Below are 19,602 nucleotides of genomic sequence, written 5' to 3' on the forward strand. Positions count from 1 at the left end.
CTACAGCAGGTGAAAGGAAGCAGAGACAAATCTATTGGAGGGAAGGAAAGTCTTAGCAAGATCAAAGTCATCTGTTTAGTCAAAATAGAAGACAATGGGATGGAAGGTAATTCAACATAAAAACGAGTCCTATAGAAAATGAATGGCTGAGCCAACAATGATTTGTTTTAAAAAAAAACCAAGAGGACTAAGAAATATTTGCATTTAAATTTCTCTGGTCAACATTATGCTGGGTCAGGGTGCCTGTGGCTGTAATGTGCTTTTCTCAATAGCACAGTTGGGTGTCTACTCATTTCAAAGGCTTAATACTTTGAATTCTGCATAAAACGTTCTGGTGGACTCTGAAATCTGTTTAAATGAACAAATAAGTGCAGGGTTGTTTGTGGTATAGGCTGATGGTACTAGACAAATCATCACATAATTGAACATGTTCTGGGTCTGTAACTCAGAATGTTAATGTTTAATGCTTGGCCAAGCAATTTTTGTTTTGTGTCATGTATTATAGGGTATAAGCACTAAGAGTGTCATTACACATCATTTAACCCAACTGGGAAAGCACATAAAACACTAAGTCTAGAGATACTGGGAAGGGAGTTCTAGGTTTCAGTTCAGAGCAAAGATCTTGGGGATAGTGGAAAACAGGAATGACGTCTTAGCAAAGCTGCAGTGAAAAACACCTGGATATGATAATGTGGTTTCAATAACTGCTGGTGTTTGCAAATCTCCTCCCTCAGCTGGAAGGAGCACTGGGAGGCTGTAATTCTTGGAGAATGAACGGAAGTTTAGACATGTAGCTAAGAGGAGGTATATCAGAAATTAAAATGTGTTTTACCAACTTCTAGGCCAATATTTTTTTTTTCTTTTTATGTCCACACCTGTGGCACATGGAAGTTCCAGGGCTAGAGGTTGAAACAGAGCCACAAATGAGGCATACACCACAGCCACTGCAACACCGGATCAGAGCCACATCTGTGACCTACACCAAAATTTATGGCAACGTTGGATCCTTAGCCCACTGATGGAGGCCAGGGACCAAATCTGCATCCTCACAGAGACAACATTGGCTCCTTAACACTCTGAGCCGCAACGGGAACTTCTAGTCCAATATGTTTTCTACTTATACCCATTGTTCAATTAAAGCTATAGCAAAAGATAATAATAGAGACAAATACGTGAGCTGAAAGATCAGAACCAGCCCTGGAAAGATCCCCAAGGCTGCCCACACCAGCTTCTGATTCTCTCAAAATCCCATCTTTTGAGCACTAAAATCATCTTGAAGCTAAAAGCCTAGAGATTCAACTCATCATCCAGTCATTTAACACTCCTAGTGACACAGTGATCAGAGAGATCACTCTAAGTGGAACTTATTTTCTTGGGGGTCATTTTTTGTTTGTTTTTTGTCATTCGTGAATTCTGGTAGTAAAATGCCACAAAGGACATCTCTAGAGGGCACAATGTTTATCTGTCCCCTTTTTGTCATCTGGGTCTCCAATGGGTGGGACCCTGCTCTAGGAAACATTATCACTTTTAATTTGATGAAGAGTAGTCCTACTGATAGTAGTTTGAAATTTTTATTTCTTTTTTGGGGTGGGGTTTCAGACAAATATGCCAAGTTATGAAAAATATGGCCAAAAATATGTCAGTGCCATTTTTCATTTTTTTCTAACTGCATGAATCTAGCCCTCTCCACCAGTGTGAGAGACTTGAAAGACGATGGCTAAGGAATACCTGGTTTTGCTCTGATAGATAGAAGAAGAAAGAAATGGGGTGCACTATGGAACAGCCTGGGGCTGCACCAGTTTCTTTCAGTCATCAAAGTAGGGTAATATACCACAGATGTATCTTCACCTGCTTGGTTTTCCCAGGGTTGGGGAATATGGTCATCACAGCTCCGAGTCTTGGAAGAACTGATGACATACTACATTTTTAAGAAACACACTTAGAGCAAAGGGAGGGTTGGAATTTTCAGTTGCCCATCTTAAAACCGGTGAAGGAGTTGGAGGATGGGGGGGTGTTGTCTATTTAGCTATGATACTCTTACCACAGGGAACACATACTAAAATTCTGTTATTGTAAAAAATTAGTTTGTTTGTATTTAAAAATTGTTTCTCAAATGACATATTTTATTATTTTTTTAATTTATTGTATTGAAGTATATTTGATTTTCAACATTGTATGAATTTCTGGTGTACAGGAAAGTGATTCAGTTATATATATAATATATAATTACACACATTATATATTAATGATATATTAATGTAATATTAATTATATATTAATATATTATATATTAATGATATATCAATGTAATATTAAATGTATATTAATGTAATTACATTATCATATTAATAATTATATATAATTATATAAATATAAATATGATAATGTAATTACATGTATATGTAATTATATATGTACACTTTTTCATATTCTTTTCCATTATATTTATCACAGGATATTAAATATACCTCCCTGTGCTATTCAGTAGAAACTTGTTTATTCATTCTTTATATATTAGTTTGCATCTGCTAATCCCAAACTCCCAATTTGGAATGGTCCTCTTACTGCTTTCCTCTGCTTTGGAAGTCACAGGTCTGTTCTCTATCTGTGAGTCTGTTTCTGTTTTGTAGATAAGTTTCTTGTGCCACATTTAAATTTCACATATAAGTGATATCATATGGAGTTCCCATCATGGCTCAGTGGAAATGAATCTGACTAGTATCCATGAGGACGTGGGTTCAATCCCTGGCATTGCTCAGTGGGTTAAAGATCTGGCATTTCCGTGAGCTATGGTGTAGGTCGCACGTGTAGCTCGGATCCCGTGTTGCTGTAGCTGTGGTGTAGGCCAGCGGCTGCAGCTCTGATCTGACCCCTGGCCTGGAAACCTCCATATGCCATGGCCATGGCCCTAAAAAGACAAAAAAAGAAAAGGCATATCATATGGTATATGCATATGTCTTCCTGACATTTCACTTATTATGATAATCTAGAGGTCCATACATGTTGCTGAAAGTGGCATTCTTTCCTTTTTTTTGTAGTTGAGTAGTATTCCCTTGTGCATGATATACCAGTACTTCTTTATTCTTTATCCATTCATCTGCCCATGGACATTTAGGTTGTTTTTATGTCTTGGCTATTGTAAATAGTGCTTCTATGAATACAGAAATATCTGCAATTTTTCAAATTTTTGAGTTTTTTCCAGACATGTGCCCAGAAATGGGATTAATAGATCATACAGTGACTCTATTTTTAGTTTTCTGAGGAACCTCTCTACTGTTTTCCATAGCAGCTGCTCCAATTAACATTATCACCAGCAGTGTAGGAGGGTCCCTCTTCTCCATACCATCTCTAGCATTGGTAGACTTTTTTTTTTTTTTTTTTTGTCTTTTTGTCTTTTCAGGGCCACACCCACGGCATATGGAGGTTCCCAGCCTAGGGGTCCAATCAGAGCTGTAGCTGCCGGCCTACACCACAACCACAGCAACGTGTGGATCTGAGCCACGTCTGTGACCTACACCACAGCTCACGGCAACACTGGATCCTTAACCCACTGAGCGAGGCCAGGGATTGAAACCCACAACCTCATGGTTCCTAGTCGGATTTGTTTCCACTGTGCCACGACGGGAATTCCAGCATTGGTAGACTTCTAATGATGGCTATCCTAACCAGTGTGAAGTGGTGCCTCATTGTACTTTTGCTTTGTATTTATATGATAATTAGCATTGTTGAGCATCTTTTCACATGTGTTTTGGTAAAGGGCATAATTTATCAATCAACACAACATTAAATTTTACTTATAAGAGTATCTTGTTTATCTTTTAGGGATATTTAGTCTAAAATATCTTTCCTTATTATATTGAGGTTTTCAAGAATTACAGAATACATATCATTCTAGATCTGTGATGGCTATTATTTATTTTTAAATAAATATTTTACTGTGGAAGATTACTTTTATCATCATAAATATCACATTTGCATGATATATTTAATTTTTTAAAGTGTAATTTCCACTGAGCCTCATGATAGTTATGGATTTGCACTTACATTTTTTTTTTTTTTTGTGAAGACTCTACTCTTTTCCTTTACAACAAAAGAATCTGTTGCCTGTCCTATCCTACGTATTAGATATTTTGTGGGTTCCTAAGACATGAATCAATTACAAGCTGAGTTTCACTGACCCCATCACAAATCTCCACAATAGACACTTGCACTGGAGCTGGCCTATAGTAATCAACAAGAATGCAGATCTCTAGAGAATTCTAAGGAAAACTATTCCCAGATTCACCAAACTGAACCATATAGTGTGTGTTTCAAACTTGCCAATACCTGCAACAGAGGTAACCCAGACATAGGAAATTTTCTCAGTATGCTCATGTGATGCTGACCAACCTCCCAGTAAGAATGTAATAAAAATCACTTTTTTTGGGAGTTCCCATCAAGGCTCACTGGTAACGAACCCAACTAGTATTCATGAGGACAAGCGTTCGACCCCGGCCTTGCTCAGTGGTTTAAAGATCTGGCATTGCTGTGAGCTATGGTGTAGGTCTCAGATATGGCTCAGATCTGGTATTGCTGTGGCTGTGGTGTAGGCCAGCAGCTACAGCTCCAACTCGACATCTAGCCTGGGAACTTCCATATGCTATGGGTACAGCCCTAAAAAAAAAAAAAAAAAAAAAAAAAAATCACTCTTCCCTGCAGTAAAATGACAGTCTTGCAAGTCAGTTGTTAACAGAAATACACATGTGGGTTCACAGTACTGAGCACTTAGTACGTCAACCAGAATGACTCCAGATGTGCCCTTGAACATTAATGCCACATTTTGTGCCCGAGTCTCCTAATAGGAAAGAGGCAGGGAAAAGAACAAATGTTACCTTCTGCTGAAAAACAGCTGACCTGCTCCCGAGAAGGAGGTAATATCTGCAGCAATTCCCAACCTTTCCTGGAAGAGCCTCCTCCCCATGGGAGGAAACTCTTGAACCACAGCCAGGCCCTTCCCATGACCCCTGCCCTCCCTCTACTTGCCCGTTACTCATTTCAGAGCCTCTCCCTCAATTCGCCTTATAAAAGCTCAGTCTCTCCTGCCCTGATGAACCATCTCAGATCCCTGCAAGACAGGTAAATGGGAGCTGAGAGAAGATAAGACCCTGACATGTTATATGTTTCTCCACGAGGTACAAAAGGATGGGTGTACTCAGAGAACACAAGAGCTCTGAGACCAGGCAAAGGCAGTCCTGGTTGGGGGGGGGGGGTCCATGTGTAGTAGGATGTACAGAGTTTCCAGATGTTTCCAGAATAATAGTAGGGCATGACTTCTATCAAGATGGATTTATTCCTAGGAGACTAGACAGAGAGAAAGACAAGAGGTACAACAGAGGGTTTCTCACATCCTTCCTGTGACCACCCTTCCTTTAGTTCTCTGACTGCCTCCACACGTCACAAACATGATGCTGCCTTCCATGGGCCTCCCCAGCCTGTCCTGGATGCTGCTGTCCTGCCTGATGCTCCTGTCTCAGGTCCAAGGTGAGATGTCTCTGCCTCTAGCAGTGGGTTCCCCATGGATGCTCAGGAAAAGGAGGAAAGGTCCTGTGCGCCTCACATGGTAGTGGTGCATCTCCACACAACACAACTGCTTGAGGTTCCTGCACCATCACACCTTCTTGCAGGGGAACCATGGGTGGTCGGTGCCCATTGATTCATTCATAGAGGAATGAGAAGACTCCCACTTTATCTGTAGAGTCTAATTTATGTGGATAGATAAGGAGGGAAAGCACAGAGTGTTATTAATGAGATGAGTAGAAGCAGAATTATTGCAGCTTCCATTGTACAGTCAGTGATAAGAATAGAGATAATATCCCATTTAGTAGGGCTGGTTCATGATACACAAACAAACAATAATCCTGGGAGTAGGGAAACAGTGAGAGGCAGTCAGAAGTTGGGTGTCACTCCCCCAAGCACTGGCCTCATAGATATTCCCCCTGGTCACCTCCCCACTCCAAAGCCCTTCTCTCCATTCACCCCATTTGTCTGTTTATTTCTTCCTCCCCAGGTGAAGATTCCCCAGCAGACACGCCCTCTGCACGGATCAGCTGTCCCAAAGGCTCCATGGCCTATGCTTCCTACTGCTATGCCTTGTTTATAACACCCAAAACCTGGATGGATGCAGACGTGAGTGCTGGGGTGTGCAGTTAGGGGTGAGAAGGAGAAGCAAATTAGAGACTTAGAGTCGGTGGTGCTGGTCTGCTTCCTCAAGGTGTCCTCGAGGGTCAGCATGAGCACCTGCATCATTTGCAGAGGCTCCCCTTCTCACCTACCCCAGCCCTGCCCTTCCCCCAGGGATGTCTCAGGCCCCTCCTTGGCCTCTCCCTTCCCCGCACAGATGGCCTGCCAGAAGCGGCCCTCAGGACACCTTGTGTCTGTGCTCAGTGGGGCTGAGGCATCCTTCGTGTCCTCCCTGATCAAGAACAATTTGAATGCCCTCTCAGACGTCTGGATTGGGCTCCACGACCCCACCGAGGTACGCTTACATCTTCTCCCATCTGTAACCTCTCAAGATGCCATGGCCACCCAGGCTCACTTCCTGTCCCCTGTGCCTTACTAGAAATAACCTAGAGTCCCTTGGGTCTCAGAAGGACAGAGAGTGACTAGGGAAAGAGGATCTGTGGGCCACTGAAGGACTGAGTTCTGTGCAGGTCCCTAGACTCCAGCTAAAGTAAAATCTGCCTCCTTTAATTTTCCACAATTTACAAATCATGCCTTTTTTTTTTCTTTTTGCCTTTTCTGGGGCCACACTTGTGGCATATGGAGGTTCCCAGGCTAGGTGTCTAATTGGAGCTCTAGCCACTGGCCTACACCACAGCCACAGCAATGTGGGATCTGAGCTGCGTCTGCGACCTATACCACAGCTCATGGCAACGCCAGATCCTTAACCCACTGAGCAAGGCCAGGAATCAAACCTGCATCCTCATGGTTCCTAGTTGGATTCGTTAACCACTGAGCCATGACAGGAATTCCAAATCATGCCTTTTAATTTGGCTTTCTGAGCCTCCCTAGGTCCGCGTATACTGCACCCGGCAATTCCTAAATAAACACCACCAAGTGTAGTTCAAATTGTGACAGCTGACTCTGAGTGGTTCCCTTGGTCTTTGCGATTCTTGGCTTTGGAATTTGCCAATAGGAAAAAAGACTTACAGAGGTTTGCCCAGAGGAGAACTGTGGGGGGCAGAGTCAATTCCATGATGCTGGGGAGCAGAGCAGGGGGTCCCACTGAGGGAATCATGCAAGGAGAACTCTAAGGGCCTTTCACCCTCCTGGACTCCACCCTCTGCTCTCTAGGGCTTGGAGCCCAATGCTGGTGGATGGGAGTGGAGTAGCTCTGATGTGCTCAATTACGTTGCCTGGGAGAGAAACCCCTCCACCAGCTCATACCCTGGCTACTGTGGGAGCCTGTCAAGAAACACAGGTAAGGAACAGGGGAGGTCACTTCTGACCAGACTTTTCTATCCCTTCATTCCCCAATTCTACACTTGACCTTCAGAGCATCCTCCTGTGCTTGAACTGCACTATTGGCTTGTCTGCTCCCATCCCCTCCCTCACCTCTTCTTTCTTTTTGTTTCCTTTTCCTAAAGCCGGACCCTGGTTCTGGCCTTTGAACTCTAGGCCAGAATCTGGGGTGCCTCTCCCCTGGGTTCCCAAACTCTACCAGCCACATTCACTTGAGCTCTTCTGTCTCTGCAGGGTATCTGAAATGGAGAGATTATAACTGTTATGTGAACTTACCCTATGTCTGCAAGTTCAAGGACTAGGTCAGATGGGAAGTCAGCTTCCTGATTCTGCTGTGCAGCTCCTCATAGACATGGAACCAAGTGTGAAGACCCAACTCGGAAGGGGATTTTCACCCTACACTTCCAAAGTGACCACCTCCTTCTGATGTTCCCTCCTCCCAGCCTCATCTCAGGCTTGAGTGTGTATGCGTGTGTATGTTCCATGACCTGAGGTCTCAGAGAACAGTAATAAATATCTTATTCCATATTTACCTGCTTTCTTATTCCTGCCTTATAACAAGACTCTAAGGAAGAAGTATGTGTGGAAAGAAATCTAAGTGTGACCTCTTTCCAGTTTCTTCTATTCCCCTTAGAAAATGACTGAATGTATATCCCCGCTGATGTATTTGTGATCAATATTTATGCCCCCTACTCTTAGGATCTGGGTTGTGTCAGAGAAAGGCTTTGTTGTTCCACACACTCTACCTGAGAGAGTGAAACACACAGCCCTAGTGGAGTTCTATGTTATTTAGAATGTACTTCTCTAATTGCTTGCTGTGAAGGAACAATTCTTCTTTAGTTTTCAATCCAACTTGGAGCATATCTTTTATAAAATACAGTCAAAAATAAATTACCTGGACTGAAGTCCAGATCATTGGAAGTTATCACTCTCTTTCTTAAAAAAAGAAAAAAATCTGAACAATTTGAGCAGGGACAACTTTTCTTAAGGGTCATCACTTTTGCTTGGGAAATCTGCAGGGGCTCCCAAATTACATACAGCCCTTTTCATTGCTGCTTTTCTGAATCAGGACCTGCTAGATCTATAATCTGCTAGGAACATGAAATGGTAATTTGGACAAAGGGTTGGATGCTGAGTGTGGATGGGCTTTATGAAAGATAAACTCCTAGAGGCCTCACTCTCAGTGAGTCCCCATACTTTGATGGTTTTACTTTCTAGAACCCCAGCAGATTCCAGTGGTAAAGAGAAAAGTAACCATTCTGAAACATATCCAGGTAAAGACACCTTAAAAAATGAAATCTTCAGATCAGTATCCCTGATTCACATGGATGCAAAAGTCCTCAACAAAATATTACCAACCCCAAATCACAGGTTATTGAAAGTGTCATACAACATTGTAAATAAACTATATATTAATTAAAAAATAAATTTTAAAATGTATAGTACACCAAGATTAAATAGTTGTTATACCTGGGATGCAAGGATGGTTCAGCATATGCAAATCAATCAACACAAAACACTGCAGTCATAGAATAAAGGATAAAAAGTACATGATCATCTCAGTAGCTTCAGAAAAAGCTCAGTGGTTTGTTAAAAATGAAATACTGAGGACTTAAATCTATTAAGAAAGTAACTCTCATGTTAACTGTTGTTACCACAGACACAAACAAACAAAAAGAACACCAGGAACATTTCAAAGATGATGGATATATTTACCTTCTTGGTTGTGGTGAATGTAGCACAAATGTACACAGATATCCAAATGCTTCAAATTGTACACAAGTGCAAGTTTTTGTTTTCCACAACTATACCTCAGTAAAGCTGTAATAAAAATGCATCACCATCCAGGAGCTACACTACTGCTGAGATATTTGTTTTGTTTTATTTATTTATTTATTTATTTATTTATTTATTTATTTATTTGATTTTCAGGGCCTCTCCTGCAGCATATGGAGGTTCCCAGTCTAGGGGTCTAATCTGGGCTGTAGCCGCCGGCCTACGCCAGAGCCACAGCAACGTGGGATCTGAGCTGTGTCTGCGACCTACACCATAGCTTATCGCAACGCCGGATACTTAATCCACTGAGTGAGGCCAGGGGTCAAACCTGCAACCTCATGGTTCCTGGTTGGATTCGTTAACCACTGCAGCACGGCGGGAACTCCTGATATTGGTTTTAACATAGAGTGCTAGGAAGTGTCACTACTGCTTTTTGGATCATGTCATCACTAAATTGAGCTTCTTAAATTTTTCTCAAGGTCTAAAGTTGAAAAAGTCTCAGTTCTTCTAGGGTAAGTTAGGAATATCTTAAAATCTACTATGATGATATAAAAATTTTTGTATACATTAAAATAAATCTTTTTACAAAGAAAACTTTAGCTGAGGAGTGTTTTTAGAACAGTGTCAGGGAACTACCCCAAAACACATATTTGAAATTTTATATAAAGGCTTTTAAAGAATAAAAGGGGCGGGGGGGAGTTCCTATTGTGGCTCAGTAGCAACAAACCTGACTAGTATCCGTGAGGATGCAGGTTTGATCCCTGGCCTTGCTCAGTGGGTTAAGTACCTGGTGTTGCTGTGAGCTGGTAGGTTGCAGACATGGCTCAGTTCCAGTGTTGCTGTGGCTGTGGAGTAGGCTGGTGGCTACAGCTCCTATTAGACCCCTAGCCTGGGAACTTTCATACGCTGAAGGTGAAGCCCTAAAAAGCAACATAATAATAATAATACAAAGAAATAAAGGATAAAGGGAAATACGTGCTAACCCTGACAGAAAATAATAGAAAAAATTCTCAGCTGAAAGGGCTAGAGGTGCTTTTACCTAGTTTCAGATGTAAGTAGCGGTCCTCCCTCTTGAAAGAAAGGCTGCCTGTCTTAGGATATAAGTTATAGGTTGCCTAACATAAGTTAGGAGATGTTGACACTGACCACTCTTCTGACCTATATATTGGAGAATGAAATCTTTCCATGTAATATCACCAGACTGGGCAAATATGCAATATCTGCTAAACTGAGAAAAGATGTAATTTTTTTTTTTTTTTTTTTTGTCTTTTTTGCCATTTCTTGGGCTGCTCCTGTGACATATGGATGTTCCCAGGCTAGGGGTTGAATCGGAGCTGTAGCACACACACACAGCAACGCAGGATCCGAGCCGCCGCGTCTGCGACCTACACCACAGCTCAGGCAACACCAGATCATTAACCCACTGAGCAAGGGATCGAACCCACAATCTCATGGTTCCTAGTTGGATTCGTTAACCACTGCACCACGACGGGAACTCCAAGATGTAATATTTGATATACTCTTATACTGAGAAACAATTTATTACTTATCTGAAATTCAAATTTACCTAGGAGTCCTCTATTTTATCTAGCAACCCCAAGCTTTTCTCTTCACATAAACAATTTTGACCAAGGTCCCATCCTCCTTTGATTTGACGGAAATGTCCAAGCATTTTATTTTTACAGAGGATGTGAAGCTGGAGGATCGTAGGCTGTGAGGAAGTGGGTAGTATGATGGTCTAAAATATTTAGGTTCATTGAAAATCTTATTCTTCTTCACTTGCATAAGTAGTTCTTTTCAAATCATCACATATTCAATTTTTTATTAATCCAGGAAATATTAGTAGAAACCTTGCCAGATGTTAAGTCTTCTGAACTCTATTCAAGGCCAGAGCGTATTTCCACTTCACAGGACTGAAAAAGCACAGGGTCTTTCTTGCAAGTACCCTGGAAACTGACTCCTCTGACAACTCTAGAGATAAAGAACAAATAGTAAGGTCTATCAAATGGTTCTAGTCCTCAGACACTTTGTTGCCTTATTTGTGGCAAGATAAGTATAAAAAGCCAGAGGAAGAGTTTCAAAGATTTTATAGCATTTTGACAGATTAGTTTTGCCAAAGAAATCTAACATTGTATAAATGATTTGTAATATATGTAATTTTGTTTTACATTTCATGTAGTAATTCATTTTTAAAAAGACTTCAATTCTTAGAAAACTGTAGGTCTACAGAATTATTGAAATGGTAATACAGGGAGCTACCACTTGATAAAAATTAGTGAACCATATTGATACATTATTATTGTATTTCTAATGATATTTATAATTAAAATATAGTTGACATGCAATATTATGTTAGCTGATATTACTACATAGCTGTACTACATGGTGATTTGACATTTGCCTATATTTCGATCAGCACATTAAATCTAGTAATCATCTGTCCCCATACAAAGTTATTACAATATTATTGACCATATCCCAGTATGTTGCATTTCTATAGTTTATTTATTTTATAATGGAGGTTTGTACCTCTTAATTCCCTCCCCCTGCGGTACATCCCCACCCCTTCTCACTGTAAACCTATTTGTTCTCTGCATCAATGAATCTATTTTTACTTCATTTCATTTATTTGTTTTGTACTTAGATTTCCCACATAAGTGATCATATAGTATTTGTCTCTCTGCCTTAATTCACTTGGCCTAATACCATCTAGATTTATCTATATTGTCACAATTGGCAAGCTTTCCTTTTTAATGGGTGAGTAATATTCCATTGTTATGTATACCTCATCTTCTTTATCCATTCATCTAATGATGAACCCTTAGGTTTATACCATACATTTGCTATCATAAATAATGTTACAGTGGAGTACTTCTATCTTTCCTAATTAGTGTTTTTCTTTTATTCAGGTAAATGTGCAGTAGTCAATTTGCTGGATCATATGGCAATTCTTTTTAAAAATTTTTTTAAGAAACTCAATACAGTTTTCCACTTGGCTGTACTAATTTACATTCCCACCAACAGTGCCTAAGGGCTCTCTTTTCCCCACATTCTCACTAACATTTGTTATTTGTGGTCTTTTTGATAATATCCGTTATGACAGATACTAGGTGGTGCCTCATTGCAGTTTTGATTTGCATTTCCATAATGGTTAATGATGGTGAATATCTTTTCATATGCCCATTGGCCATCTTCTTTGAAAAAAATGTCTATTCAAGTCCTCCACCCATTTTTTTTTTTTTTTAACCAGAGCATTTGATTTTTTTATGTTGAGTTGTTTGAGTACTTCAACTATGTTGGATATTGACCTCTGGCTATATCATTGCAAATATCTTGCCCCATTCAGAAAGCTGTCTTCTTGTTTTGGTGGGAATTTCTTTCACTGTGGAAAAGCTTTTATTTTGATCTAATCCCATTTGATTATTTTTTCATTTATTTCCCTTGTGTGAAACAAATGAAAATATACCCAAAAATATATTGCTAAGAAAGATGTCAGAGGGTATACTCCCTGTGTTTTCTTCTAGGAGTTTTGTGTTTTCAGGTCTTACATCTAGTTTTATTCACATAGAGTTTATTTTTGTATTTGTTGTGAAGAAACAGTCCAATTTGATCCTCTTACATGAAGCTGCCTAGGTGTCTAACACCCTTTATTGAGGACTGTCTTTTCCCCATTGTAGATTCTTGACTTTGTCATGGATTAATTGACCACATAAGCATTGCTTTATTCTCATATCTCTATTCTGTTCTATATATATATATATGTGTGTGTGTGTGTGTATATATATATATATATATATATATATGTATGTATATATGTATATATGTATATGTTTTTATGCTAGTACCACATTATTTTAATTTCTGTAGCTTTGTAGTATGGTTTTAAATCAAGGAATATCATACCTATAATTTTGTTACTTTCTTAAAGGAGACTAATAATTTCTAATGATCTGCATGTCAGTCACAGTAATTTATTTTTGACTATATTTATAAAATTCATGACCAAAGATTTGCTTCAAATTAAGGAAAAAGAATTGCTCTTTTGGACAAAATGATTTCAGAAGTGCATTCTAAATAACATAGGACCCTAATAAGGCTGTGTGGGTCACACCATCAGGAAGTGGGCAGTAGAAGGTGTGGGATAGCAATGACTTTCTCTGAAACAGCCCAAATCCTAAGAGAATAGGGCCTAGATAATGATCACAAATCACTGTTAAGGACACACATTCAGTCATTTTCTAAGGGGACTGGAGGAAACTGGATGGAGATTTCTTCCTACACACATTGCCTCCTCAATTACCTGTTATGAAATGAGAGCACTAAAGTAGGTAAATATGGAATAAGATATTTATTACTCTATTTGAGACCTCAGGTCATGGAAAATGCACACAGAGCTGAAATATGATTGACAGGCGGGAAGGTCTGAAGGAAGTGGTCATGTTGGGGACATGGGGTGAAAATCCCCTTCCGAGATGGGTCTTGGTTCCATGGCTATGAGGAGCTGCACACCAGACTCAGGACCCTGACTTCCAATCTCATCTAGCCCTTGAATTTGCAGACATAGGGTAAGTTCACATAACAGTTATAATCTCTCCATTTCAGATATCCTGCAGAGACAGAAGAACTCAAGTGAATGAGGTAGGGGAAGTTTGAGAACTCAAGGGAGAAGCACCCCTGATTCTGGCCTAGGATTCAAGGGTCCCCCTTCACCAGGGTCCTGCTCAGGAAAAGGAGACAGAAAGAAAGGAGAGTGAGAGAGAGGACAAGCCAATAGTGCAGTTCAAGCCCAGGAGGATGCTCTGAAGGTCAAGTGTAGAATTGGGGAATGAAGGGATAGAAAAGTCTGGTCAGAAGTGACCTCCCCTGTTTCTTACCTGTGTTTCTTGACAGGCTCCCACAGTAGCCAGGGTATGAGCTGGTGGAGGGGTTTCTCTCCCAGGCAACGTAATTGAGCACATCAGAGCTACTCCACTCCCATCCACCAGCATTTGGTTCCAAGCCCTAGAGAGCAGAGGGTGGAGTCCAGGAGGGTGAAAGGCCCTTAGAGTTCTCCTTGCATGATTCCCTCAGTGGGACCCCCTGCTCTGCTCCCCAGCATCATGGAATTGGCTCTGTCCTTCTAGATGATGCCCCACAGCTCTCCTCTGGGAAAACCTCTTAAGTCTTTGCTCCTATTAGCAAATTTCATAGCCAAGAGTCACAAAGACCAGGGGAACCACCCAGCCTAACACATGAGACTCTGAACTACAAATGATTGTGTTAATTTAGGACTAGCTAAACACAACATATATAGACGCAGGGAAGCTCAGAAAGCCGATTTGCAAGAAATGGTGTGTGAATTGTGTAAAAAGCAGACAAGAGCAGACTAACTTTACCTCAGGGCTAGGGACCTGCATAGAACTCAGTCCTTCAATGGCCAGAAGGCTCTCCCTTTCCCCCAGTTCCCCCCATGACCTCTCAGCTCCAGTGGTCTCTAGGTTATTTCTAGTCAGACACAGGGGACAAGCACTGGGCCTGGGTGATCAGAGCATCTTGAGAGGTTACAGATAGGAGAAGATGTAAGCATACCTCAGTGGGGTCGTGGAGCCCAATCCAGACGTCTGAGAGGGCGTTCAAATTGTTCTTGATCAGGGAGGACACGAAGGATGCCTCAGCCCCACTGAGCACAGACACAAGGTGTCCTGAGGGCCGCTTCTGGCAGGCCATCTGTGCGGGGAAGGGAGAGGCTGAGGAGGGGCCTGAGACATCCCTGGGGGAAGGGCAGGGCTGGGGTAGGTGAGAAGGGGAGCCTCTGCCAATGATGCAGGTGCTCATGCTGACCCTTGAGGACCCCTTGAGGAAGGAGACCAGCACCACCGACTCTAAGTCTCTAATTTGCTTCTCCTTCTCACCCCTAACTGCACACCCCAGCACTCACGTCTGCACCCATCCAGGTTTTGGGTGTTATAAACAAGGCATAGCAGTAGGAAGCATAGGCCATGGAGCCTTTGGGACAGCTGATCCGTGCAGAGGGCGTGTCTGCTGGGGAATCTTCACCTGGGGAGGAAGAAATAAACAGACAAATGGGGTGAAATGCAGAGAGGGCACTGAAGTGAGGAGGTGAATATCTCAATTTGGGGAATATCTATGAGGCCAGTGCTTGGGGGAGTGACAACCAACTCCTGACACAACTCACCATGGCCAACACTCCCAGTTTTTATTTTGTTTTTAGTATTTATCCAGTCTTTTTAATTGGGAGATGGTCCCTTTTTTATTACTCTTCCCCTTTATCCAAAAGTTTCACCTTTTTCCTCCTCTGGGCTGCTGTACCTACACTGCATTCTCCAATCATTCTGCTTCTACTCATCTCATTAATGACACTCTGTGCTTTCCCTCTTTAATTACTCACATAAATTAGACTCTACAGATAGAGTGGAAATCATCTTATTCCACTGTGAAAGGACCCATGGGAGTCTCCCACCCCTAGTTCCCAAGAAGGATGGGGTGATGGTACAGGAACCTCAAGCAGCTGTGTTGTGTGGAGATGCACCACTACCATGTGAGGCGCACAGGACCTTTCCTCCTCTTCCTGAGCATCCATGGGGAACCCACTGCTAGAGGCAGAGACATCTCACCTTGGACCTGAGACAGGAGCATCAGGCAGGACAGCAGCATCCAGGACAGGCTGGGCAGGCTCATGGAAGGCAGCATCATGTCTGTGATGTGTGGAGGCAGTCAGAGAACTAAAGGAAGGGTGGTCACAGGAAGGGTGTGAGAAACCCCCTGTTGTACCTCTTGTCTTTCTCTCTGTCTAGTTCCCTAGGAGTAAATCCATCTTGATAGAAGCCATGCCCTGCTATAATTCTGGAAACAACTGGAAACTCTGTACATCCCCTCCAACCAGGACTGCCTTTGCCTGGTCTCAGAGCTCCTGTGTTCTCTGAGCCCAGGCATCCTTGTGTACCACCCCCTGAAATGTGGGAGGTGAAACCTCTGTCAGGGTCTCATGATCTCATCTTCTCTCAGCTCCCACTTACCGCTTTTGTAGGGATCTGAGACGGATCATCAGGGCAGAAGAGACTGGGCTTTTATAAGGGGAATTGAGGGAGGGGCTCTGAAATGAGTAACAGACGAGTGGAGGCAGGGCAGGCAGGGGTCATGGGCAGGGCCTGGCTGTGGTTCAAGAGTTTCCTGCCATGGGGAGGAGGCTCTTCCAGCAAAGGCTGGGAATTGCCACAGATATTACCTCCTTCTCGGGAGCAGGTCAGCAGTTTTTCCAGGAACAGGTGACATTTGTTCTTTTCCCTGCCTCTTTCCTGTTAGGCGACTCTGGCAGAAAATGTGGCATTAATGTTCAAGGGCACATCTCCTGGAGTCGTTCTGGTTGATGTACTAAGTGCTCAGTACTGTGAACCCACACATGTATTTATGCTACAACTGACTTTCAAGACTGCCATGTCTATGGAGAAGGAAGGTGATTTTTACTATATCCTTACTGGGAGGTTGGTCACTCTAAGCATACTGAGAAAATTTCCTTCGTCAGGGTCACGTCCTAGTTGTCAACTTTGGCAAGTATGAGACACACACTGTATGGATCATGTTCATTTTGGCCAATCTGGAAATAATTTAACTTGGGATTCTCTAGAGGTTTCCATTCTTGTGAGGACACCATAGAACACCTTGTGCACAGGTGTCTATTGTGGAGATTTGTGATGTGGTCAGTGCAACTCAGTTTGTAATTGATTCGTGTCCTAGGAATCCAAACATCAGTAGAACCCACAAATAATAGGAAGAAAAGGAGAGACAACAGATTCTTTTGTTATCCAGGAAAAACGGGAATGATTTCACACACACAAAAATGTATATATCAATCCATAACTATAGTGAGAGCTTAGTGGAAATCACAAAATAAACCTATCATTCATTATGATAGTTATGGTTATTTGAGAAAGAAATTTTCTACAGAAAAGACTAAAGTGAGAAGAAGTGAATGATAGCAATCACCTATCAGGAATGGAGTATGTTCTGGAATTCTTGCAAAACTCACTATCATAAGGAAAGATATCATTTTAGATTAAAGGTCTCAAAAGAGAGATATATAACCTATCCTTGTGAGTAAAATTTAATGTTGTATCAATTAATAAATTATGCCCTTTGACCAATAGGCACATGAAAAAATGCTCAACATTGCTATGCAAAGCAAAAGTCAGTGAGGTACCACCTCATACTGGTCAGAATGGCCATCATTAAAATGTCTGCAATAACTGTCGCTAGAGATGGTATGGAGAAAAGTGGACACTCCTTCGCTGTTGGTGATAATGTAAATTGGTGTAGCTGTTATGAAAAACAGTAGAGAGTTTCCCCCAAAAAAATAAAAATAGAGTTGCCATATGATTTAGCAATCCCACTCCTGGGCATATACTGGACAAAACTCAAAAATGTGAGAAAAACACATGTACTCCCATGTTCTTAGCAGCATTGTTTACAACAGCTAAGACACAGAAACAACCTAAACACCCATGGACACATGTTGGATACACACACACACACACACTAGACATACAAAAAATGGAATACTACTCAGGTATAAAAATAAATACTGTCATTTGCAGCAATACAGATGGATCTAGAGAATATTATGCTAAATAAGGTAAGTTATATCGAGAAAGATAAACACAATATGGTATCACTTATGTATGAAATCTAAAATATGACACAAAGGAACTTATCTATGAAACAGATTCACAGATATAGAGAGAAGACTTGTGGTTTCCAAGTTGGATAACAGGAGTGGGAGAGATGGATTGGGAGTTTGGGATTAGCAGAGGCAAACTATTATATATATATACACACACACTCACACACACACACACACACACACATATAGAGTGAATAAACAACTTTCTGCTATATAGCACAGGGTACCCTGTGATAAACATAATTAAAAAAAAAGAAAAAAAATGTGTGTGTGTGATTACATTACTTTGCTGTACACTAGAAACTAATGTATGTTATAAATCAAATGTATTTCAACAAAAATAATTAAAATAGTCATTTGTGACATGATTGTGAAATACATATATGAACCAATTTTTGATAATGACAGAATTTTAATATTTGTTTCTTGTGGTAATGGTATCATAGCTAAATAGATAGGACCCCTGTTCTCCAACTCCTTCATTGGCTTGAGGGAGGGTGACTGAAATTTCCAGTGCTCCCTTTGCTCTAAGTAAGTGAGTATCTTAAAAATGTAGTATGTTAAAAGCTCTTCCAAGACTCTGAGCTGTGATGACCATATCCCCAACCCTGGGAAAACCAAGCAGTGGAAGATACATCTGTGGTGTATTATCCCAGTTTGATGAATGAAGCAACTGATGCAGCCCAGGCTGTTCCATAGCACAGTAAGTGCACTCTGTTTCTTTCTTCTTTTGTTTTTCAGAACAAAACTGAAACTGACAGCACTTATGATTTGAACCCAGCCAGATGCCAGATTGGTACCTGAACCCACACGCCAAGACTTGAACCCAGCCAAATCCCAATTTGGGACTTAAATCCAAATTTTATCTATCTATCTACCTATCTATCTATCTATCTATCATCTATCTATCTATCATCTATCTATCTATCTAATCTATCTAATCTATCTATCTATCATCTATCTATCTATCTGCTCTTAAGGGCCATACCAGAGGCATGTGGAAGATCCCAGGCTAGGAGCTACAGCTGCTAGCCTATACCACAGCCCAGTAACGCCAGATCCTAGCTGCATCTGCAACCTACAGCACAGCTTAATGCAACACCAGATCCTTAACCCACTGAGTGAGGTCAGAGATCGAACCCACATTCCCCATGGATAGTAGTTGGATTCATTTCTGCTGCACCACAACAGGAACTCCCAAATCCAAGTGTTTAAATTAGAATCACTCACCAGGTGTCTGAACTTACTGATGTTCAGTTTCTCTGTGCCTCAGCACAGAAGGAATTCAGTGAGAGACAAAGGGACAGGCAAGAAATAGATTTATTAGGCAAGGACGATTGTAAGACATGCAATGGACAAGCTAAGAGGCTCTGCCTCAGGGGTTAGGTGGGCTACAGTTTTATAATCCAAGGGGTGTGCGGGTGGGAAAAGACCACTTCTTCCTCTTTCTTTGAGTGATAGCCCCTCTTTGGTATCTGGTAAGAGAGTATTTGACCCTATAAAGTCAAACTAGGACTGTCAAGGTGCTTATTCAAATCAGCAGGAGGGGAGTGATCCTTAAACATCTGTTCTTGGTCTGAACCTGAAGACAGACCTCACTCTATCCCCCACCCAATGACCTGAAGTGTATCTCATGCCTCCACTAATCA

General features: G+C 41.4%; 2 protein-coding genes across 2 annotated transcripts; one reads left to right on the forward strand and one right to left on the reverse strand.

The window, feature by feature from the left end:
* The first annotated feature begins 5,410 nt into the window (after positions 1-5,410).
* LOC100624628 (lithostathine-like) lies at positions 5,411-8,270 on the forward strand. The gene is made up of 5 exons (XM_005662429.4): positions 5,411-5,520; positions 6,047-6,165; positions 6,377-6,514; positions 7,333-7,459; positions 7,735-8,270. The coding sequence occupies exons 1-5, from the start codon at positions 5,442-5,444 to the stop codon at positions 7,800-7,802; spliced, it is 531 nt and encodes a 176-aa protein (XP_005662486.2). The 5' UTR covers positions 5,411-5,441; the 3' UTR covers positions 7,803-8,270.
* A 5,493-nt stretch (positions 8,271-13,763) lies between these two features.
* Positions 13,764-15,996, reverse strand: REG3G (regenerating islet-derived 3 gamma). The gene is given in 5 exon segments (NM_001144847.1): positions 13,764-13,883; positions 14,151-14,277; positions 14,845-14,982; positions 15,194-15,312; positions 15,891-15,996. Coding segments are annotated over 5 exon segments (531 nt in total). The 5' UTR covers positions 15,970-15,996; the 3' UTR covers positions 13,764-13,815.
* Between the last annotated feature and the right edge of the window lie 3,606 nt (positions 15,997-19,602).

This window comes from Sus scrofa, chromosome 3 (assembly GCF_054392235.1).
Source record: "Sus scrofa isolate SSC_HxYL_T2T_F1_AM1 chromosome 3, Sscrofa_HxYL_maternal_Yorkshire_Landrace_v2.0, whole genome shotgun sequence".
Taxonomy (NCBI): Eukaryota; Metazoa; Chordata; class Mammalia; order Artiodactyla; family Suidae; genus Sus; species Sus scrofa.

Coding starts and splice junctions, on each gene's coding strand:
- LOC100624628 (XM_005662429.4), top strand. CDS start 5,442: ATGATGCTGCCTTCCATGGGCCTCCCCAGCCTGTCCTGGATGCTGCTG. Junction 6,166..6,376: donor AAACCTGGATGGATGCAGAC/GTGAGTGCTGGG, acceptor TTCCCCGCACAG/ATGGCCTGCCAGAAGCGGCC. Junction 6,515..7,332: donor GGCTCCACGACCCCACCGAG/GTACGCTTACAT, acceptor TCTGCTCTCTAG/GGCTTGGAGCCCAATGCTGG.